This window comes from Pyrus communis, chromosome 7 (assembly GCF_041283825.1).
Source record: "Pyrus communis isolate YQ-2024b chromosome 7, ASM4128382v1, whole genome shotgun sequence".
NCBI lineage: Eukaryota > Viridiplantae > Streptophyta > Magnoliopsida > Rosales > Rosaceae > Pyrus > Pyrus communis.
Genome location: NC_142571.1, coordinates 3,913,198 through 3,935,312, shown reverse-complemented (window position 1 = coordinate 3,935,312; position 22,115 = coordinate 3,913,198). Strand labels below are relative to the sequence as shown.

Here is a 22,115-nt window from a genome sequence, read left to right as displayed (position 1 = left end):
TGTTACATAATATCTAAAACCATCAGCAGAAATACATGGTGCTGGCCCCCAAATGTCACTATGAACAACTTCAAAAGGTTGAACAGCCTTATTGACACTACAATGAAAAGGCAGTTTGCTAAACTTGCCTTGTAAGCAACTTTGACACAACACAGGTAATGAAGATGTTGTACAAGGTATTTTAGCTTTACTGAGCATTAAAGACACAATAGGGTTTGAGGGATGACCTAGTCTACTATGCCAGAGAGTAGATGAGACAAGCTGACCAAGGAAGGCTGTGGGTTGCAAAACCGATTTCTGAGATGCAGGATGATGATTGACAAGTGAAGGGAATGTATATAGCCCATTACTGCAAATTCCTTTGAACAGTATCCTCCCTGTAGCCTTGTCCTGTATCCAAAAATTATAGGCATCAAATATGAACCAACAGTTGTTGTCAAGGCAGAGTCTATGCACAGATAACAAGTTTTGAGACAATTTAGGCACATATAGTATAGAATTCAGCTTAATGGGATGAAGATGAGATTTGAGAATTGTACTCCCAATATGAGATACGTTCAGACCTTCACCATTAGCAGTGTGCACTGTTTCAGAAGTAGGATAAGGAGTAGCCAAGGTCAAATTGTTGAAGTCAGCAGTCATATGGTTGGTGGCACCAGAATCCGCAATCCAAACTTGAGGTGAAGCAGCTGGAGTGGAGGACAGTCCAGGTGTTGACTGTGAGGGATTAGGAAACACAGTGTTCATTGCTTGATAGAGTATTGTGGAGGAGAGGAATTAGGGAACATGCCAAACTGTGGTTGTGAGAGACGAGGATCTTTATCCTTGTGAAAACAAAACTGAGCCGTGTGATTCTGTCGGCCACAAATGTAACACTTAGGCTTGGACCGGAATTGATTAGGACAGAAAGGTGCAGTGTGGCCTTCTTGATAGCACAGTTGACAAGTATTATAAGGATCTGAACAACTACCATAAACTTGCTGAGGAGCATGACCAAGAAGACCTGGACTTGGAGTTGGAAGCACTCGAGTTTGAGTATTATATGACTGCCTTGACATGTTGAATCTGTTGCCTTGATGAAACTTGCCCTTACCTTTGTATTTATTATTGTATTGCCGAAAACCATAGTTGGATTGCCCAGAATTAGAAGAATTACCAGAAGAATGATCACTTGAACCCCTGTCAGTAGGAGAAGAATTGGTAGCCAACATTGCAGACAACATATGAGCATTAGTACTAGCATCAACAATTCCTTCCTCAGCAAGCAATTGAGATCGAAAGTCTTTCAACGAGATAACCTTTTCTCTTCCACGAATGACACACCGAAAGGTGTTATATTCAGGAGGTAATCCATTTAGAGCCAAAATCACAATATCTTCATCTTCAAAGAACACTCCTGCAGCAGAAAGATAATCTCGAGCCTCTTTGATTCTCTGCAGATACTGAGAAATTGTATTGGAGCCTTTTTTAATGTTTTGTAAGTCAGACTTCATCTGAAAGATACTAGTTCTTGAAACTGTCGAGAAATTGTCTTTGAGACGAGTCCAAATGTCCTGAGAACTAGTACTCCCTATAGCGCAAGAAACAGCTACAGGAGATAGTGTAGCCGTGATCAACTGCATAAGGGCACGATCATGCATTTTCCACACTTTATATTCATCAGATTCAACATTGGCAGATGAATCACCAGAACTGACTTCAGATGCAACAGAAGAAGAAGATACAAAACGAGGAGGACATGGGGACGAACCATCAACAAACCCCATAATTCCATATCCCTCCAGCATTAATTCCATTTGAAAATGCCAATTAAGGTAATTAGAGTCATCCAATTTGACATTCACAGAAGTGGACACAGAGGAAATCAACCCAGTAATCGGAGATTGCAAAATCTGAAGTTGCGAAGCAGTAACCATGATTGTATACAAAGAAACTGAGGAAAAGAATACCTTTCTGTGACTCAGACAAAAAAGCAAACACCTGGTGTGCAGTCAAAAAACACCCAGAAAACAAGAATCGTGACGTGAATTAGAAACCCTAGAATCTTGAACACCAAGAGAAATCACCAAGAGAAATCACCAAGCGAAATCACCAAGAGAAGAGAGGATTCAGCTCCAGAGTAGCAGACGAAGATATGTAGAATGCGGAAGCAACAAAGGATCGGATCTTTATGCGTGAGCAACAATGGCTCTGATACCATGTTAACCCAGTAACACAGGTTCTTATGAAGATAGAAAGAGAGAGAAAGAAAGAGAATGAAGATTGTAGAGAGAAAATATGATTGAATTAATATCTGTATATTCACACAGAAGCTATTACAAGATGGAGTTTATATATCCTTAGTAAACCGACTCTTATAACAACTATAACAAACAATCTAATCTGTTTACATGTGGCATCATCTCAGCCTTACATTCTTATACTTCTAACAAAAGGTACTAAATTCGAACAACCATTCTCAGTGAACTCTGTGGCAAATTTCGAATTGAAACTCAACGACATCGTTATCATTTGAGCTTTGATTTAAGAGTAAATTGTAGCAATGATCCCTTAACTTTAACTCAATTTGAGCAATGGTCCCTCAATTAAAATCTATTAACATTGGTTATTCAACTCATCAAAACGTGCAGCTATTGTCCCTCAACTAAAAACTCATTACCATTAGTCCCTAAACTTTAATCCAACTAAAGAAATATTCCCTCCTAATTAAATCAATAGTTCCTCAACTCTAACCAAATTGTAGCAATGGTCATTCCAACATAACTCATTTTGACAAAATTTTGACAAAATTGACGAAAATGACCACAACTACACGTTTTGATGAGTTGAGGGATCCTAATTATAGCAATAGTCCTTCCAACACAACTCATTTTGACAAAATTCTGATGAAGTTGATGAAAATGACCATAACTACACATTTTGATGAGTTGAGGGACCAATGGTAGTAGATTTTTAGTTGAGGGACCATTGCTCCAATTTGATTAAAGTTGAGGGACCAATGCTACAATTTACTCTTAATTATTCAATTTGATTTTAGTTTCTGGCGAGGAAGCTCGGCCAAACTCCAACTAATCTGAGGTGGATTCAACCCCAATTTGCCAATTTTTGAGTTTAGTTTCCGACGGCCGACGACACACTTAACAGTAATGGTGGTTTCCATTAACTCTTAACAGAATAATTGACAGAAGAGGTGCAAACTTGAGTAGCCTCGACAAAGGCAAGACGCTTGTTATAGAGACACAATCCGAATTTATGAGATAGTGAGACCAAAGCAGTAGTGAACAACAACGAGTGGGCTTGATTATATTACAATATTTCTACGAAGTAAGGTGATTTTACTTTTGTCTTGTCTTTATCTAGTTGTAATAAAACATAGCCAAACTATTGGTTATGTATGCACATCACAGACTGTTTGTGAATAATGTACTATTGTTATGCTCTGAACATGGTGTGATTAATTAGTGTGGGACCATGATTTTCCAAGGTCGATGTAAGGCAAATAAGAATACGAATACCTCAAAAATCTGGTCATGGACTCTACAGCTTCTGCAACGGAGTTACACAGACAGAGCTGCGCTGCCACCATCATCCTGTTCCAGAGCAATGGGCGAAGTTGACAACTTCGTTGAGATTGATCATACTTTTTCTGAAAGACACTAAAACTTGATCCAGTAAGGTATCAGCCAAGTTTCCTATATTCTTATAATCCTTACAATCTAAAAAAATTACCGGGCATCGGAAGTAAACATACTCCTAAGAGGATGCACTATATACTCCTATATATTCTTTAGGATTCTCCCTATTTAATACAGATTCCATATCCTAAAACGACTCTATCTTGACTAGTATGAATATACCCCTTTAGAGTTTATCTCTGGTAACGGAATTACCGCACACGTATTCTCTTGTCTCTACTTGAATCTCATATATTTACATACTAACTTGGTCGTTAGAGAGCTTTTGGGCGACACCCTTGGTCCTTGGCTACTTACAGTTATTTATTGTCTTGCATGTTAAACAAGTTTGTGCATCTCTTCCACACACAATTTACAGTCTTGCATGTTAAACAAGTTTGTGCATCTCTTCCACACACAATGACTTGCGGATTTGATTGCAACAATTGAGATGAACCTATTGTGTCCCCAAGAGGGGAGGTTGTTGTAGTTGACTTGCAAGATAATTTTAGTTTACGCATGAAATTATGATTTTTAGTCCAAATTTTATCACATCTTTTAATTATTACCTATGGTTTTGTTATCATTTTGGTGATGAACTACACATCTCTACCCTAATTTGTTGACTATTAGGGGTGTCATGGGAAATCTGCAATAGATGATAATTGCCTAGCTATTGTTGTATGGTATGGTCTTGCTTGATTAATCCGCATTGGGGGACCATACTATATTATGTATGTATATGGTTCTGCTTGGTTAATCTGCATTAAGGGGTCATACGCATTATAGGGATTCCATGGAGTTGGTCTACAAATACTATTTCCTAAATGGTTTCGTTGTGTTGGTCCGGAACTACTATGGATTCAATTGAGTTGGAATGGAATCCTACTCTTTATATGATTCCATTGAGTTGGTCTGAAATCCTCGATTTTAGGGATTCTGTTAAGTTGGTCAGGAATCATACTCCTTATATTGTTCCGTTGAGCTGGTCTGAAACCTTATATTATATGTATCTCATTGAGTTGATCTAGAATCCTACTTCTTATAGGTTCATTGAGTAGTTATGAAAACTAATGATTCATGCGGACTCTGTTTTCCTGCATGGTAGTTCTATGAGAAGTTTGGAAATCATATGAAGTGTAGGCTTGGGGCAACTGTGTCATCCTAGCTCTAAAACTTGTTTATGTATGGAAGAGAGGATTAATGATCTAGGAGAACACGAGATGACAGGTGTGACCATAGAGAAAGATGATTTAGGATGTATAGCATTGTAAGAATACTTGTCATAGAGATTGGATGACAATAATCCGTACTTATGGCTTTATGACATGGCATGCTTAGTGAATCATAGTTTACTTACTACTCACACAAGCTACACAACTTATTGGGTTTTATCTATCATATACACCATTCTCACGGTGCAGTGCCGGTTTTGCAAGTTGACAGATTTGAGGGACCTCAAGTGTGCTGTGTTGGGATTGAGCACTTAGAGTGGTTTGGTTATGTTGTTATGTTCTTGCATTTTTCATTTGGAGTGGGATTCCTTCCCTTCTTAATCTCTCTTCCCTTACATCCTTTCTTATTTAAATGGTTGCGATTCCACCACGTCTACATCTTGTTTTGAATTTTTTTATATAGAGAATATGACAAAAAGAAGAGCGCGAGAGGAGGGGATGGAAGGGCATGATAATAGGAGGGAAGAGAATCCTACTCCTTTTCATTTCGGTACTTCCCTTTTCGAGCCTCCAGACGTTGATTATTAAGTACTTTGTTTATATACTTTGTTGAAATATTGAATCTAGTTGATTTTTTATATAGAAAACTTTATTTTAATCCTTGGCAAAGATGACTTTTAGATTAAAACCATGAGTAAGATCAAAATCTAATTTTAGTTCCTTGATACATTAATAACCTCATTTATTGAGTAAGATCAAAATCTAATTTTAGTTCCTTGATACATTAATAACCTCATTTATTAATTATGTTTTGATTTTTTAATTATTTCTCTTTTCTTCCTAATTTTTAATGTATTAATTTTATTTCATTATCATTTTCATTTCATTTATCGTAATATATTTTGTTGTAAACATTTAGATTAATTAATTTTTGTTATACAATATATTTCAATGTACTTTGTCTTCTTCATTTAGGTATATTAATTTCATTATAATATATTTTGGTACATACATTTAGGTAAGCACATTTCCGTACATACATTTCGATACAAACATTTAGGTAAATTAATTCAATATAATACATTTCGGTACTAATATTTTGGTGTATACATTTCGGTACATACATTTAGGTACATTAATTTAATATAAAACATTTCGGTGCATATATTTCAGTACATACATTTTGATACTAACATGTAAATATATTAGTTCAATATAATACATGTTGGTATACATATTTCGGTACTAACATTTAGATATTATCACTCCAAAAATCTCATTTGGCACTACAAACTTTCTATAATGAGATTTTTTTGAATGCTAATAGCAATTCCCATAAAAATTTGTATATTAATAAATTTCAATATTTAATGGGAGACATTAAATAAAATGCACATTAATTATTTTGAATTAAGGACACATCAAGGGATTATATTCAATATGTAATCTAACACCAAATTTATTTTAATTCTGTTAAAGTTAAAAAACCCTTTTTTTTTTAGTTTTAATGAAACATTTCTAGTACTATTTACTTTTAACGTTAACGACATTTTTAGTCAAAAAAGTCACCCTGTTACTATTTACTTACATATTTATTTTGTCATTTTAATTAGGGAAATTTTATTTAGACCCATTTATCCTCTTTTTACACCTAACTTATTAATTTTTATTTTGAAATTCCAAATGTGCCCAATAATTTTCTTTCTACACCCAACAAGCACAAAAAGAAAATAATAATAATTTAGCAATAGGCAAGTCCAACCACCCTATCTCTTCAAACCTCAACCACCCAGTTTCTAACCTCCCCAACTCCCCACCGCCACCTCCCTTACCACCCACAACAATTTGGAAATTAGAACATTATTCCCAACAACCCACGATTAAAAAACCCAAAAGAAACATGTCTATATATATATATATATATTTTTTTTTTTTTTGTTGGAAAAATTAATGGTATTATTAACATATGGGCCAACACAATTAGATTCGACACGTCGATAATTTCGGCATAATTCGGACATGTTAGAAGAACTGCATGGAAGAAAGAGCTATTGTGTGGCCGGTAAAAGGTCGGGAAGGGGACATTGATGGCTAAGATCTTTAGGAGTTTCATTGTGGGTTATAAGATGGCGGTGGGGGTTGGGGAGGGGTAGAAATTGGGGGTGGTTAGGGTTTGGAGTGATGGCATGGCCCAAGTTTTCTAGTGTTAGAATTTTATATTTTAATTTTTTTGTTCTTTTTCATTATGGATGTAGAAAGAAAATTATTGGGCAGATTAACTTTTAAAATTAAAAACTATATATTAGATTTAAAAAGAAGATAAATGAGTCAGAATAAAATTTCCCTTTTAATTAAAAGTTAAAGTTTTCGAATCCTTTTCGTTACTTTTTTTTTTTTGATATTGTTGTACAACTAGGACCTGACATTACATGTTGACAGAAAGATGCCCTCCCAACCAGCCTGAGTGCAATTTCTTTGCTTAAATCAAACGCCGTGTGCAAAAGATACCGACTTTATAAGAGCGCGTGCGAGACAAGTATTACTTTATCTTTATCGCCACGTGTGACCGTGTTGGTTGACTAGTATTATAAGCAAGACAACACGGGATCACAACCTTCTAGGTCTTCATCCTCACCACGCAACCCTCGCATCCGCAATTACTTGTCAAAGCAGCGGCTGCTCTGTCAAACCCTTGGCCAATCCGAAACCCTAGCACCGCCGCAGTAATCACCACGACTCCGACTGCCCCTCCACAACGGCGCCGTTCCCTTTCACCAACTGCTTCAGAATTACTCAGAGTCCATCGGTCTTTTTCATCTTTCTCCCTTCGGCTTTCAGGTTTTCAAGTCTCTAATTAGGTTACGGTTTCTCTTGCCGTCTCAGAAGCCTTCTTCCCGTTTTAAATGCCAAATTTCCAAAATTTGATCCCGATCGGTTTTTTTTCTCATTTTCCCTCCCAATTTCTGTCTCACAATTTTCAACCGAAGCCGTGGATGCAATTGAAGTCATCAGGAAGCCGATCTGTGAGTGTTAACGGGGAAAACTATATTTTGAATTTTTAATTAATTATTTAATCTACAGATAATACTTTTTTTCTTTTATAATTTCAATTATATTTTGTTTTGGTGTTAGTATCTAATCAATTTTATTATTTTTTGGTCAGCCTTGATTGTACCGTGGTTTACTGGGTTGATGCTCTGAGGATTGAGGTAACCGTTGCTTTATTTTGGTTGATTGATACTGTTACTGTTTAGATGATTAAATATTTTTGAATAGTTATTTTATTCTGCTTATGTGGTTGAACTTTCAGTTTTGATTGTAAATGATCTGAATATCTGTTTGGTTTCTATGCTATTTTTAAGTAAACTGTTTGCATTTGAATCTATGTTGAATCGGCTTTGATCTGTTTGAAATTGTATCTATGTATATGGACTGTTGATAATTCTGGACATTTTACAAAATTAGATTTCAGATTTCTTTCAGTATTTTTTTTTTAATTTTTTTTTTTAGAAGAAATGATAACACTTTATTAAAAAATACCATGAATTACAAATTAGTGGATAAGAAATCCACCATCTAGCAAAACTAGCTAAGACCTCTCAAGTAGATCGATTTACAAGTAATATAACCACATTTTACAGCTGCTAACATATCCCACACTATATGAGAAAGAGAATAATCCCTGAACTCATTCAAAACTGATGCCCAGATGGCTGCCCTGTATCTTACTCTACCCGATAGTTCTGCTACCCCCACTCCATTATAATCTTCAAAAACTCTTCTATTACGCTCCAACCAAATGTTCCAAATAACTGCCAACACCAAACAGCCCCACAAAGCTTTAGCTTTCCTCCCCTTTCCTAAAGCGTCAAACTTGGTGCTTAGAAGCTTGAAACAACCCTTTGGAATGACCCAACTAGCTCTAACTTCCTGAAACAATTTCCACCACAACTGTATTGAGTAAGAACAATGGAGAAAAACATGACTAACACTCTCCTCAGATTTACACAAGCTGCACCAATGGGGAGAAATACAAATAAAAGGCCTTCGCCTTTGAATTTGGTCACAGTAATTTTGTATCGGAGAGACCCTTTCTCTGATCAAAGATCAATCACGACAACCACTTTTGTTGATCTTGATTCTTTCCCAGATGAAACAACATTGGTTACAGCTCATCTAACCCCCTACTGGTAGAAAGAAGAGAGAAACAAACATATCTGAGGTGTGGGATCATTTCCCTATAGAAGATCCCCGTATTGACACCACAGATCCTAGGACAGAGGTAATTCTTTGAGGCAATGTTGCATGCTCTTCTAAGCGGTATTACTTGCTCTTAAGAATCCGTTTAAGAATTCTTCTGACTGGCGTTTTTATAGTTTTTTTTAACCCTTATCTCTCTCTCTGGTTATTATAACATTTGATTTAGAGGCAGCTTCTAACTATGGAATTTCACCAAGTGCTATAATCTTCAATTTTAATGCCTTTATGCTAGTCATATCTTTGAGTTGCTATGTCATTATGTTATCAAATTGTAATTTTCTTTTGGTAAAATTTTTGAGGGGTATACTGTGGCACCATCTTAAATTTAAAAAAAAAAAAAAAAATGAATGATTGATGCTCCTTGGTTGTATCTCTCTCAAGAAAAGACCCATCACCACTGAATTATAGTTATTTTGATTTGATTCATTTTCAGTCTCCTGCATCCTGATTTGGTAAAACTACGTCAATTACAAGAATGATTGTCTACTTAATTAGCTGAAAATTATCAGCATTCTCTAGTTATATGGAAGTTGTATAGTGCTGAATTTATTGGTTGCATAATGATGCATGTTTTGGTTTGCAGTCATTTTAAGTTTGCTTATCTTTCTGTCTGATTTTTCTCCCCTGATTAATATTTTCTTCCACCCAGGAAGTATTTGAAAAATATCTTCAATGGATCATCTTCTGAGAATGATCGGGGCTGGAATTCTATCTTAATTTTGCATTCAAACTTTTGGATTCAAACTTGCTGATAGATATTGGTCTAGTAGACAGAAATGGAAGCAAAGGTCGCAAAGGTATTGGATAGTGGTCGAAGAGTTATGCTCGGCTTAAAGAGAAAGCGGGCAACTCGGTATGCAACATATTTTCCTGGAGCTACACACAGAGTGTCACAGAGGCCGAGCTTGAACAAGCTTGCCAAGCGAAGGAAATTATATGGATGCAAAAGTAAGCTTATGAGCCGAGGATCTCAACGATCCTTACTTGTATCTTATTCAAATTTTTCAAGGAGTGGTGTGCCACAGCGTCTAATGTTTTATCAGAGTGGTGAATGGACTGATTTTCCTCAGGATCTTGTTGACTTGGTTAGGAAAGACCTACAGGTCAAGAAGGAAACTGTGAACATCAAATCACATGGTGAACATTATGTGCTAGATTTTTTGCATATGTTCCGATTGGACTTGAAAACTGGTCTACAGCAACCTATTGCTTGGATTGATGAAGCTGGTAATTGTTTCTTTCCAGAAATTTATGCTGAGGACGATGATGAACCAAATTGGTACTGCCCCCCTGAAGGTGGCAAAGGTTTGGAACCCTGGGCTGAAGATCAGAGTGAATCACATGAGATAAGACTGCACCTGGAAATTGAAATAAATGGTATGGGTCAATCTGGGTTGAATGAATGTAGTGGGGAGTCGAATGCCTTTGTAAAGAAAATTCAGGTTGATCAAATACCTGCCAGCAATCGTGATGGTATAGAAGTTGAGAATAGTTGCAACAGGAAACCTGGTCTAAACGTTGATGAGTATTCTGAAGATAATGAAGCAATGACAAAGAATTTAGCTAGCGCAACTGAGATTGAACCAAATTGGTACTGCCCACCTGACGGTGGCAAAGGTTTGGAACCCTGGGCTGAAGATCAGTGTGAATCACGTGAGATAAGACTGCACCTGGAAATTGAAATAAATGGTATGGGTCAATCTGGGTTGAATGAATGTAGTGGGGAGTCGAATGGCTTTGTAAAGAAAATTCAGGTTGATCAAATACCTGCCAGCAATCGTGATGGTATAGAAGTTGAGAATAGTTGCAACAGGAAACCTGGTCTAAACGTTGATGAGTATTCTGTAGATAATGAAGCAATGACAAAGAATTTAGCTAGAGCAACTAAGATTGAAAAGGAAAAGTTGGATTGTGATACTGTGCGTAAGATATTCCTTAAAGGAATGAGCAACTTTGATAGTGTAGAAGTACTTGATATATACAAATGCTCAAGTACTCTGATGCAAGCACGATTGGAACTTTTTCAGAAGCAGGTAGAAATTATGAAAACGTTTCGTGGTGATGCAAATATACGATACGCTTGGCTTGCTTCTTCTAAAGGAGAGCTGTCAACTATAATGATGTATGGGCTTGGTCATTCTGGGCTAGCCACGAACAAGTCCATATATGGAACTGGTGTTCATCTCACAGAAGCTAGCTTCTCTAACACCTGGTTAGTGTTTGTTTACTATTTTTATGTGTGTGAATTATGTTCATACTGTTGATATGAATGATGAGATGCTTGAAAATAGTTAGTCTTCCTGGGTTGGAGGTATGGAGGTGTATTGTCTGTCGGCCACTATTAATGTTTTTGTCCTGCATCTAGTGTCTTGGTAGGCCTAGTTACTCCATATGGCATGTCCCTCAGTGACCTGCAGTTGTTTATTAGCCATTACCCTGTAAAGTGGCTATTTTGAGTGACAATGCTATAGCAGGCATTCATCATTTGTTTGTGTTCACTACCTTCATTGTTATAAATGTACTAAGGTCATTGTTGATTGCTTCTATTTTATTATTATGGTTATATGTTACTGCTGGCTTCCTTTGTCATGAGAAGTTATTGGTATTGGTTATTAAGGGTAACTTTTCTGATAATTTGACTTATCTCTTAACAGTTGTTTGATGTATGGTTATTTTTTTTAGTATGCTTATTCGAGGTGGATTGAACTTTTCATTTGTTCACAGTGCAAGTTCTTGTGATGTTGACGAAAATGGGGCACGACACATGATATTATGTCGTGTCATAATGGGAAATATGGAGTTACTTCACCCTGGAAGTAAGCAATTCCATCCCAGTAGCAAAGACTTTGATAGTGGGGTGGATGGTCTTCAGGATCCAAAACATTATATTGTCTGGAATATGAACATGAATACACACATATGTCCAGAATTTGTTGTTAGTTTCAAGATCACATCCAATACTGAAGGTGATACTCTAATCCTTAAATCTTTCTGTTTGTTTCAGTTTTTTTCTTTTTGTTAACCTGTAATAAGAGCCTATGTGTCCATACTTTTTATATTTTAATAGTTTTATGGCTCTGAAATACACAGTTCAATTTCTGTCACAACTTGGATGGAAAATGTTTAGAAGTTAGTTTAAGCAAACAGGCTTCATCCATTGGTCGTAGACATCAATGGTTGGGATGTTTCACTAAATCCAAGAGATGAATGAGGAATCACCTCTCCAACTTCTGATTCAGTGAGATAGCTGGCAGTATCCTCAGAAAACGCTGTATTTATAATATGATTTCATTATTTGAAGCTTCTTTTATTACTTGAAAACTGGCACATGACGTTTTTACAGGACATCTAATTGGAACTGCGACTAAAGTTGGTGCTTCTGGGGTTGGGACATCCTGCCAAGGACCACAGGGCTCGTCTGCAGTTGATACAGTGCGTGCCGTTCATATATTTTTTTTATGATTCTTCTTGGCTTTAATATGGATGCTTGTAATTTGACCTGATTACTTGTGTGCTTTATTGCATCTATTCCTCGTAGTAGCATGCTTGAAATGAGTTACATACATGTTCATCCAATCCAAGTGGCTGCCTCCTGAAAGTTTTATTTTAATGAGCTTCGTTTGACATATAATTTCACATCTATGTTGAGGCTTAGATCTTATTTTCAAGCTGTTTGATTTATTGAACTGAAGTCCCCAAGAAGTTTGTAGGCTTTCTAGGTCTTGCACTGAAAGTAAAATTCCACTTCAGTGAATAGTATAGCTTGCATTATTTTGCCTTGCACTGAAAGTAAAATTCCACTTCAGTGAATAGTATAGCTTACATTATTTTGTCCACTGAAAGTAAAATTCCACTTCAGTGAATAGTAGTATAGCTTGCATTATTTTACTTGTTTCGAAGACAGTTTCTCTTTAATATAGCCATGTATCGTATGTTGACTGTGCAATATGGTTATGGAAATTAACTTCAGTATTAGAATTCATTGGCTTAGATAATGTGCACATGCTGGCCCTGAAAGCAATAATGATGGTTTGAGTATTATGGGTCACTAGACATTCATTCTCTTTAATCGAACGCATGTGGAACTTGCATTAGTTAGATAGGAGAGGTGCTATGGATCTTATATTGGCTTTTGTATTGAACACCTACGAAAGATCATCGGGTGCTTCTGGACTTACGAATAATTATCTGTTCACTGCAAGTGCATTGTATGACTTGTTTGTTATGAGTTGCATTCATGCTAGAATGAACTACTTTTTTGGGTCTTAGTATCACATTTTTACTTGAGAATAGTTTGTATTGCAACAGAAGTTTTCTTGCTATATTTTTTTACTTTCCTTTATTGACTGTGGAGTACTAGTAGACCATGGTACTCAGCAATTAGCATTTTTTTTTTTTTTAAACTAATAGGGGAGCGAGACTCAGCCACTTTCTGATTCTGGGAAATCTCATGGAAACAATAGTCAAATGATTTCAAAGCCTGGAAGATTTCAGGGGGAAACCACTACCACTGGTTCTGCTCCTCAAAGAACCCCTAAATCACCCTGGATGCCTTTCCCCATGTTGTTTTCTGCTATTGAAAATAAAGTTCCTCCTGAAGATATGAAACAAGTTAATGTTCATTATGACTTGTTCAGGGTATGATTAATATTGTTATTTTCCCTTTTTCCTTTTTTGTTTGAACTTTTTTGCGTCGAAATATGTGGACACTTTGTGTGTCTGATTATGATAATATATTTTCAGGAAAGAAAGATAACTCGTGATGAATTTGTGAAAAAGTTGAGGTTGGTTGTTGGAGATACTTTGTTGAGGTCTACGATAACAGAACTTCAGTGTAAGGTACAATGCTAATTTTGTTAGATTAATTGGTGTCACATTGATCTTCATCAACCTCAACATGGTTTTATATAGTACATTAAAAGGATGAAATTCATTTAATGAAGAACGATAACGCTATGGGGTTAAACTTGATTTCATTTGAGTTTGAAGGTCTCTTTATGATAACTCCTTCTGTGCTCGTATTGAATGGATTGTTTGAATGAAAGTCTTTCATTAATCCTCTCAACTATTTCTTGATAATCTGATGTAATCAATCGAGTAATTTAACTTGTAGTTTGCTATTTAGCTATTATATTCTTTATTTAAAATTGTAAGTTGGAAACAAGTCTTTATATACAGTTTTACAAGGGTTTGCAAGTGTTTTCTCTTGTATTAAATTATATTATAAAGTATGATTATGAAAATACATGATGTTGAATCGATATCATATACAAATGAAAGTTAAATGATTATTGATGTGTATTTTGTCTTTTTAATTTTAAATGAAGCATAAATTACCAATCAAGATTTGGCACAAACTTAGGCTCTGCACGTTGTTATGCACGTTTTATATTAGTGTGTTATATAATGACAGGGTTTTTGAGCACAGAACTCAACTGCAAAGCGTACGCTTGAGTTACAAGACGATCTTGGCATGTTTTATTATCAAAGAAGTTACTTGATTGGACGAGTCCTTTTTATTAGTTGAAAACATGAAATAAAGAGGTCAGAATACCAAAAATATGGATTGCGGTAAATGGCGTAAAGTCCAGAAGAATTGTTTCCGATTGACCTGTTTAGTCGAAATGTATTCCTAATCATCGGCATCAAACAATTTGTGGTCCATTTCTTAGTAACTTGGGTTCATTCCCTTGGGACTTGGAAATTCCTTTTACCCAAACATAGCCTATGGGTAAACCAGACTCGATGGTTGATTGGTTCCAAGTGAACCCAGTCACATTGGCTCATCCAGTTAAAATTGTTAAATCCAGTTTTTAGATCAGATCCGGTGGTATAAATTTATTCATTATTTTGTTTTTGCTTGCAGATACCTCATAAAGCAATGAGTAAATTGGAAGTTCCAAAGACGGGTTTACGCTGCCTCAAGTAGTGTGTGGTCCTGTCTCGAGTAGCCTGTCCATAAAAGTTTCAGATATCTCAAGACAATGATGGTTTGAAGCTGGCATGGTAGTAATGTGTCGACATGAAGTAAACGTTACCATGGACCTATTTAAGGTTTGTAATTTAGGAATATCGGACTTCTTAGCTTTTGTTCCTTATGGTGAAATTTTATCCAAACATTTTACATTTACCTTGGTGTATTGCTTTAAGTTTATGCTCTGTAAAGAAGTCTAGACTTGAGCCCTGACGATTTTAACGTGTTTTTCTGCTGCTACATTTCTTGTGTATATTTTGGGACTCATAGCATGAAGATGGTGGTGTTTTTCTCCTGTGAAGCCTCTGCACTTTTCAGTAACTTTGGTCCAAGGCTATTTTGATTCGGACTTTCATACTTTTGACTAACCCTTTGCTCTTTCCTCGCATTTCAAAAACTGATCGGATCAGCCTTGACCCATATCTGGATCCCTTTTGGATTATTGGATTCAGATTTGTTTTGAATAATTGGATTGGAAGTCTCGATCCATATCCTATTAATTACATAGGATTCGGATTGGATCTGGATCAAAATCCGAATGATTGACAGGTACTAGTAGGTGAGGCTATCGTTTGAAACTCCAAATCTGACTACTTGGTTTTTTTTTGTTCTTGCAGAAGTCACATAGGGATTCATCATTGAATAGTGATTTTCATAGATCCTTTTTAGTGTCTTACACACTTTTTATAGCTTACTATTAAATTGAATGAATCAAATTGAATCAACGGCTATAAATTAAATAGGAGTGTCAAAGGCTTGAAAGGGCAGTGCTTAAAAGGGTTAACTACGGTAGGGAATGTGCAGTGGCCATTTATCTTGTAGTGATTGAAAAGGTATTTTTGACAAAATGATTTCTGAGATTTGCATAACTCTTTCACTTTGGTTCCTGAGATTTGAAATCAATAGAAATAGTCATTGAGATTGTCCATCATCAACTATTTTGGTCATTTCGTGAAAAATTATGTTAAATAAGGATTGAAATGATAAAAATACCCTCAATTTAACAAACAATAGGTCAAAATGATTTGACAAAAAATTAAGGTTATTTTTGTCATTTTATTCTTATTTAATGGAGATTTTTTAGAAAATGATCAAAATGATTGATGATGGACAATCTCAGGGATTACTTCTATTGATTTCAACTCTCAGAGACTAAAGTAAGGAGTTATGCTAATCTTAGGGACCATTTTAGCTAAATAACGGATTGAAAATGATTACTAGGCTCCCTTTAAAACAACCACGTCTGATGATGATTGACAGTGAAATTAAGTGGACTAGTACAGTTAAATAGTAACGAGATCTTGAAGAATTTCAACAAAAGTTGCAAGACTGCAAGAGAGTCGGAGATTACTCGTAAAACCTGTGAGTAAATTGTAATTTTATTCGTTGATTATGTAGTTATTTTAAAGTATTAAATTTTATTTTTAAGATTAATTTGGGTTTCAATCTTTTTAATGTTAATATCAAAGATTGATATTATCTTAAAAAAAAAACTTATTAATAGTTGATTTGGATGCTTAATATTAAAATGATTGTACATTTTAATAAAAATATTTTTGGAACTAATCATTAATAAAAATGTATGTGAATCCTAGAAGAAGAGAGATATGCTTCCCGTAGGAGGCATCTTAAGTGTTTTTAGAACCTAAAAAATTTTCATTTATTCTAAAAACACTACCACACGAGCCCTAAGTTTCAATTTAATATAAATCGAGCCAAACACATGTTTACGAGCTTGAGCTAAGCTGAGATAAACTTGAGCTTGAAAGATTGTGCATGCCGGCTCTAGCTCTGTTGTCCCGTTTTATGTGTCTCTTTGCTAATGTTTTGATACATGTCCTTTAACTTAACTTAGATATGACTGTTAACTTTTTTACTTGATATTAAAAGTTAAAAAAAATCCAAAAAGCGAATTGGGATGGCTATAATGTATGAATTTGCAAAACCGACTAAAAATCGAATGTGTAACTCACGTCCTTTTGTCAAAAATGCAAATTTTTTATTTTCATGAAATATTTTTCGTGAGCATTAAGGAAAACTTTATAATTCATTTGGAAATAGACTTACGATTTATTGAGCAACAAATATATATTTAGTAGAATATCTAAGAACTAAAAAAATAAGTGAAAAATATAGTAGTGAGAACCAAAACATTGTCAAATGGGGTTCTAACCTTAAAGAATCTCAACGGAAAGTCTTGCCTTAATTTTCAAAACTTCATAGTGAGGCGAAGGTGAAAATAAATAAATTGAATGGTGATTTAAGTACGACTGGGTGAGGATTGGTAGCGTGGTACCGCTGTTTTCCTACTCCAATTTTTTATTTTATATTTTCTGCTTTTTTGTTTTTTTCTGAGTTTTTTCTTCCTATGTTACTTTATTTGAGTAACAACTATTAAATTCACATATTTTTAAAATTAGGTTTAAATCGTTGGTTACAAGTGTTTAAATATGAATTCTAATAGATTTGCATGGAAAATATATTTTAAAGAACATGAATAGATAGTTTGTTGTATGGTAAGAGAAATAAAAGAAACATTAGCAAAATCTTAAAAAAAAAAAAACACACACACAAAAAAAAAAAAAAAAAAATTGAAGGGGGGGGATTGGTAATGAGAGCAGTCGCTACCACACTAGCGATAGATCTTGTGGACAATCGGTAGCAAGTACATATCTTATCATTTTCTATTTTATTTATTGCTTTTTTTCTTTCTTTTTTTATTGATTTTTTTTTCTTCCTACGTTACTTTATTCAGACTGAAATACCTCTAATCCAGGGCACTAGGCGGAGTCCTGAGACTTCGTTGGATGACCATGCTTGTTCCACAAGACACAAAATCTGATTCGGATATGGACAAATCATATTCTATAAGTCTTGAAGTTCTTACAACCTAGGGATTGGCGTGCACCACAAATAATCACAACTCTTAAGAGGATGCAATATCTACTTCTAGATATTCTTTAGGATTCTCCCAGCTTAAAACGAGAATTCTATCATAAAAAAAGTCTCTCCCCACAGTATAAAAACACCAACCTTGGGTTCATCTACTGTCACGCAGTATAAACACTTGAATTCTCTTGTCTACTGCTTGAGTCTAAAGTCATTCACTAACTTGACCATCGGAGAGCCTTTGCCGGCACACTCCTCTCCTCGTCGGGTCCTAGGTTTCCTCACGGTTATTTCACTCTTTTGTAGGTTGCTTGGATTTACTTGGATTTGCGCTCAACCACCACTCATGGAAGTGCACGAATTTGGTTCCAACACTCTCCACTTGGGGTCACATCCTTGAAGTAAATTCAATTTTTATATCACATCAATTAGTGCATAATAGTAGTGTGTACAACAGTAAAACACAATGTACGTGTTATACCATATAATTAAAAGTAAGTTTATACAATTGATTACAACTCATTAGTGACAAAGCAAAAGTGAACCCACTATAGGAAGTCCACGCTACTACTCGTCTTTCTATAACTCAAACCTTGTTCTCGCTAGGTTCTAAGGGGGCGCAAAACAAAGTGAGTGGATCATGACCATGTGTCATTCTAATTTTTTTAAGGCTTTTTAGCCAAAATAGTCATTGAGATTTGCATAACTCCTCATTTTGGTCATTGAGATTTGAAATCAATAGAAGTAGTCCTTGAATTTGTCCACCATTAATCATTTTGGTCATCCCATGAAATTAAATAAGGCTAAAATGACAAAAATACCCTTAATTTTTGTCAAATCATTTGGCCCATTGTTTATTAAATTGAGAGTATTTTTGTTATATTGGTCCTTATTTAATATAAATTTTCATTGAAGGACCAAAATGATTGATAGTAGACAAACTCATATACCACTTTTACTGATTTTAAATTTCATGAACCAAAGTGATGAATTATGCAAATCTCAGAGAAAATTTTAGCTAAATTTTTTTTTTAATTTTTAATGACTCAATTGAAAATATCCAACCATACAAGAAACTGCAAAAATAAAAAAACAAAAAGGTTAACATAAAAAAACTCGAAAAAGTAAAAAAGGCAGAAAATAGGCGCGTACATTTGGCACTCGACTTGTGCAGCTGAAAACGACATGAAACAAAAAGTAACAAAACGTGTCGATTTTGAAGTATGAGCTGGCATTTTGACTCTCTCCGCACCCAAAAATTCCTTAAAAAAAAAAAAAAAAAAAAAAAAAAAAAAAGTAAAACGAAAAAACCTCCAAATCCCCAAATCTATAAAAACCACAAAAACTCTCCAAATCTCCCACCAAACCTAACAACGCGAAATGTCCAAGAAACCAAACAAAAAACAACAAAAACCCGAAAAAACCCCAAGCCCGCGAATGTTCCAAGAAACGGCCCCGTGTTGGTCGGACGTGGCTCAGTCGGCGGCGTCGGCTCCGTGGACTCGGTTTGAAGACAAGCTGTTTGAGCAGGCGCTGGTCAGGTTCTCCGACGACTTGCCCGATCGGTGGGAGAGGATCGCCCAAGAGCTACCGGGCAAGACTCCTAAAGAGGTTTTGGAGCACTACGAGGATTTGGTGCACGATGTCTTGGAGATCGATTCCGGCCGGGTCAATTTGCCGAGTTATGCTGATGAGTGCTGGGACACGGCCCGTCAGATCACTTTTGGGTCCAAGGTCAATAAGCATGGCGAGCCTGAGAGGAAGAAGGGAACTCCTTGGACTCCACAAGAACACAAGTAATTTCTTTTTCTCTGGTGTTTCTTTAAATTATCAAACTTTGGTTCTAACCGGTAAGAAATTGAAATTTAACTTGTTACCATATTATATTATTCGATTTGAGGGAAAGATTCAACTAAACTCAGATAATTATTGTCATATATATATTGATTATTTGGATTTTCGAAAACAAAATGAATGCGATTTGGGTTGTTTTTGTTTCTTTGCTTCTGATTTTATTATCCCATCTTTTTGTTTTGGGGGAAATTGGCGGAAACGATGAATTTTCAAATTCCAGTGGCTGAAATGGTTACTGTTCAGTATTTGATCAAATTTGTCATCCATATTTGACCAATATCAATCAAATACTTTACATTTCGCCAATTGGAATTTGAAAATTCATCGTTTTGGTCTTTTTGTTTGGAAATATTGGGTTGTAATCAATTATTTTTAAAGTCAAACAGACTAGAGAATTGGTCTTAATATTCCAAATGTTGGTTCATTACTTTGTCCTCCATTTTCTTTGCCACCAAGCGAAGCTAGTTGGAATGTCATGAAAACTTTGTCCTCCATTCTATATTTAGGTTTACCGAGTTTGACGGATGTCATGAAAACATTCTTGCCAGCTGAACAAGATGTTGCATATTTTCTAAATTAGAATGCGCGTTTGTTGCTAAATTTGGAACAGAGGATGAAATAGTTGTTATTGTGTCTGAAAACATAGTTGTGGTTTTTCTAAGGACAGAGAAAAGGAGCACGAGGCCGTGAATTTCTTCGTTTGGGGCTTTAAGTAATTGAAATTCTTATTTAGAATGTCTAAGCTTAGTCCTATTTTTCCATTAAGATATAAATGGACGTATTTTTGTAGTGGTCCAATGCCTAAACTAAAGCTGTTGAATGTCGTTTCGATATAATTTTTCATCTCAAAATGGCATTGAGTAGAAATTTGTTAAGTTTCCGTTCGAGTTTCCTAATATTTTATGTAGTTCATTGACAGGTCAGGCATACTGAAGTGGTTCTGTTATCACGAGATGTATTTCATTTATTGTTTTTACGACCCTACATCAGATTTAAATACGACGCGGTTGTGTTAGGAAATACTAATACCAAATTCCACTTATACCTTTTAGCCCGATTCTACTGTTCAGGAGCCTGATGTTTTTTTTTCTGTATTCTAACAGGTTATTTCTAATCGGACTAAAAAAGTTTGGTAGGGGCGACTGGAGGAGCATTTCAAGAAATGTGGTTGTGACAAGAACACCAACCCAAGTAGCAAGCCATGCCCAGAAGTATTTCCTTCGCCAAAGCTCAGTGAAAAAGGAAAGGAAAAGATCAAGCATTCACGACATAACCACCGTAGAGAGTAACTCGGTACCAGTGCCTGCTGATCACAATTGGATTCCTCCACCTGCAGATCCGACTCATCAGTCTCCATTGCAACAGTTGACCCCGCAGAGTCGTGTGCCTGATCAGGGGGGTTTGTTGGGGTACCAAGACTTCGGCTATCCGATGTAAAGAAGCATATAGATCTCGTGCTGTACACATTGTATATAGAGAAATTGCCTGCTATGAACAGTACAGTTTGTAAAGTTTTATATGTTTTTTCGTTCTTTTAAGCCGGTATACGATTAGGAGAGTTGTGTAGTGAAATTGACAGTTTAGGTTCTGCTTTCTTATGTGAAGGGATACAGAAATGTAGGATACTCTTATTGGTTGATTCAAAAGTAGCTTTTGTGTACAAATTTTCTTTCCTTTACTGGTTGTTGGCTACTGCGGTAAAGGCAAACACACACCGATTCTAATTGGCTGCAGGGCGCTTTGCGATGGATTCTGCTTGTGCAGTGTTGCTGACCAAAAGCCTTGGTTTGGGCTGTCTACACTCTTTTTAACTTCATACACACCTTCATAATTTGCAGCTGTCGGATTAACTGAATTATAGAAAATCAAGAACAAAAATTAACAAAGGCTGTGTGAGAAGTAATAAAGGGGGTGTGGATAGCACTCCTTTTCGGATGGGTAAATTGGTTTGCAGTTTTCATTCCAAAAGTTTCAGATCGGATCAGAATTTTCAGATTCAAAATGTTTGGGATCTCATAGAATTTTCGCAACATAATTATGAAATAGTTTTTACCAAGTTTTTGATGTTCTTAGACTGTTTAGTATATGTAATTTATCTTTTTTAATATTTAGTATACGATTGCGTTTAAATTTGAGAGTCAATTTGCACTACCATTTGATAAATAAATAAATAAAGGAACTAGTAACATTTAATTTGAATGTTAGTACTGTAATGCAATCGCCTCTAAGTATAAAAATCTCACCTTAACAATGTAGTTAAGATAGTATGGCATCCACATCGTAAATGAC

At 35.6% G+C, this 22,115-nt stretch overlaps 2 protein-coding genes and 1 long non-coding RNA gene across 5 annotated transcripts; all 3 read left to right on the top strand.

Moving 5' to 3' along the window:
• Window positions 1–7,280: 7,280 nt before the first annotated feature.
• Window positions 7,281–15,384, top strand: LOC137735619 (inactive poly [ADP-ribose] polymerase RCD1). Of its 3 annotated transcripts, XR_011068668.2 has the most exons (9): window positions 7,431–7,872; window positions 8,013–8,058; window positions 9,759–11,321; window positions 11,834–12,075; window positions 12,453–12,541; window positions 13,520–13,747; window positions 13,853–13,948; window positions 14,523–14,653; window positions 14,976–15,384. XR_011068668.2 is itself a non-coding variant. In XM_068475065.2 (8 exons), exons 3-8 carry the CDS (start codon window positions 9,886–9,888, stop codon window positions 15,036–15,038), a joined length of 2,154 nt encoding a protein of 717 aa, XP_068331166.1. In that variant the 5' UTR covers window positions 7,281–7,872; window positions 8,013–8,058; window positions 9,759–9,885; the 3' UTR covers window positions 15,039–15,384. The 3 variants fall into 3 exon arrangements, 2 of the variants coding, with proteins under 2 accessions (XP_068331166.1, XP_088553781.1); XM_068475065.2 differs by lacking the exon at window positions 14,523–14,653 and having other exon boundaries at window positions 7,281–7,872; XM_088697655.1 differs by lacking the exons at window positions 13,520–13,747; window positions 13,853–13,948; window positions 14,523–14,653.
• A 928-nt stretch (window positions 15,385–16,312) lies between these two features.
• On the top strand, window positions 16,313–18,480 carry LOC148695474 (uncharacterized). Its single transcript, XR_015964547.1, has 2 exons — window positions 16,313–16,445; window positions 18,279–18,480. It is a non-coding gene; the product is annotated as an uncharacterized LOC148695474 (long non-coding RNA).
• An 839-nt stretch (window positions 18,481–19,319) lies between these two features.
• Window positions 19,320–21,490, top strand: LOC137735455 (transcription factor DIVARICATA). The gene is made up of 2 exons (XM_068474880.2): window positions 19,320–19,768; window positions 20,930–21,490. Exons 1-2 carry the CDS (start codon window positions 19,353–19,355, stop codon window positions 21,261–21,263), a joined length of 750 nt encoding a protein of 249 aa, XP_068330981.2. The 5' UTR covers window positions 19,320–19,352; the 3' UTR covers window positions 21,264–21,490.
• The last annotated feature ends 625 nt before the right edge of the window (window positions 21,491–22,115 follow it).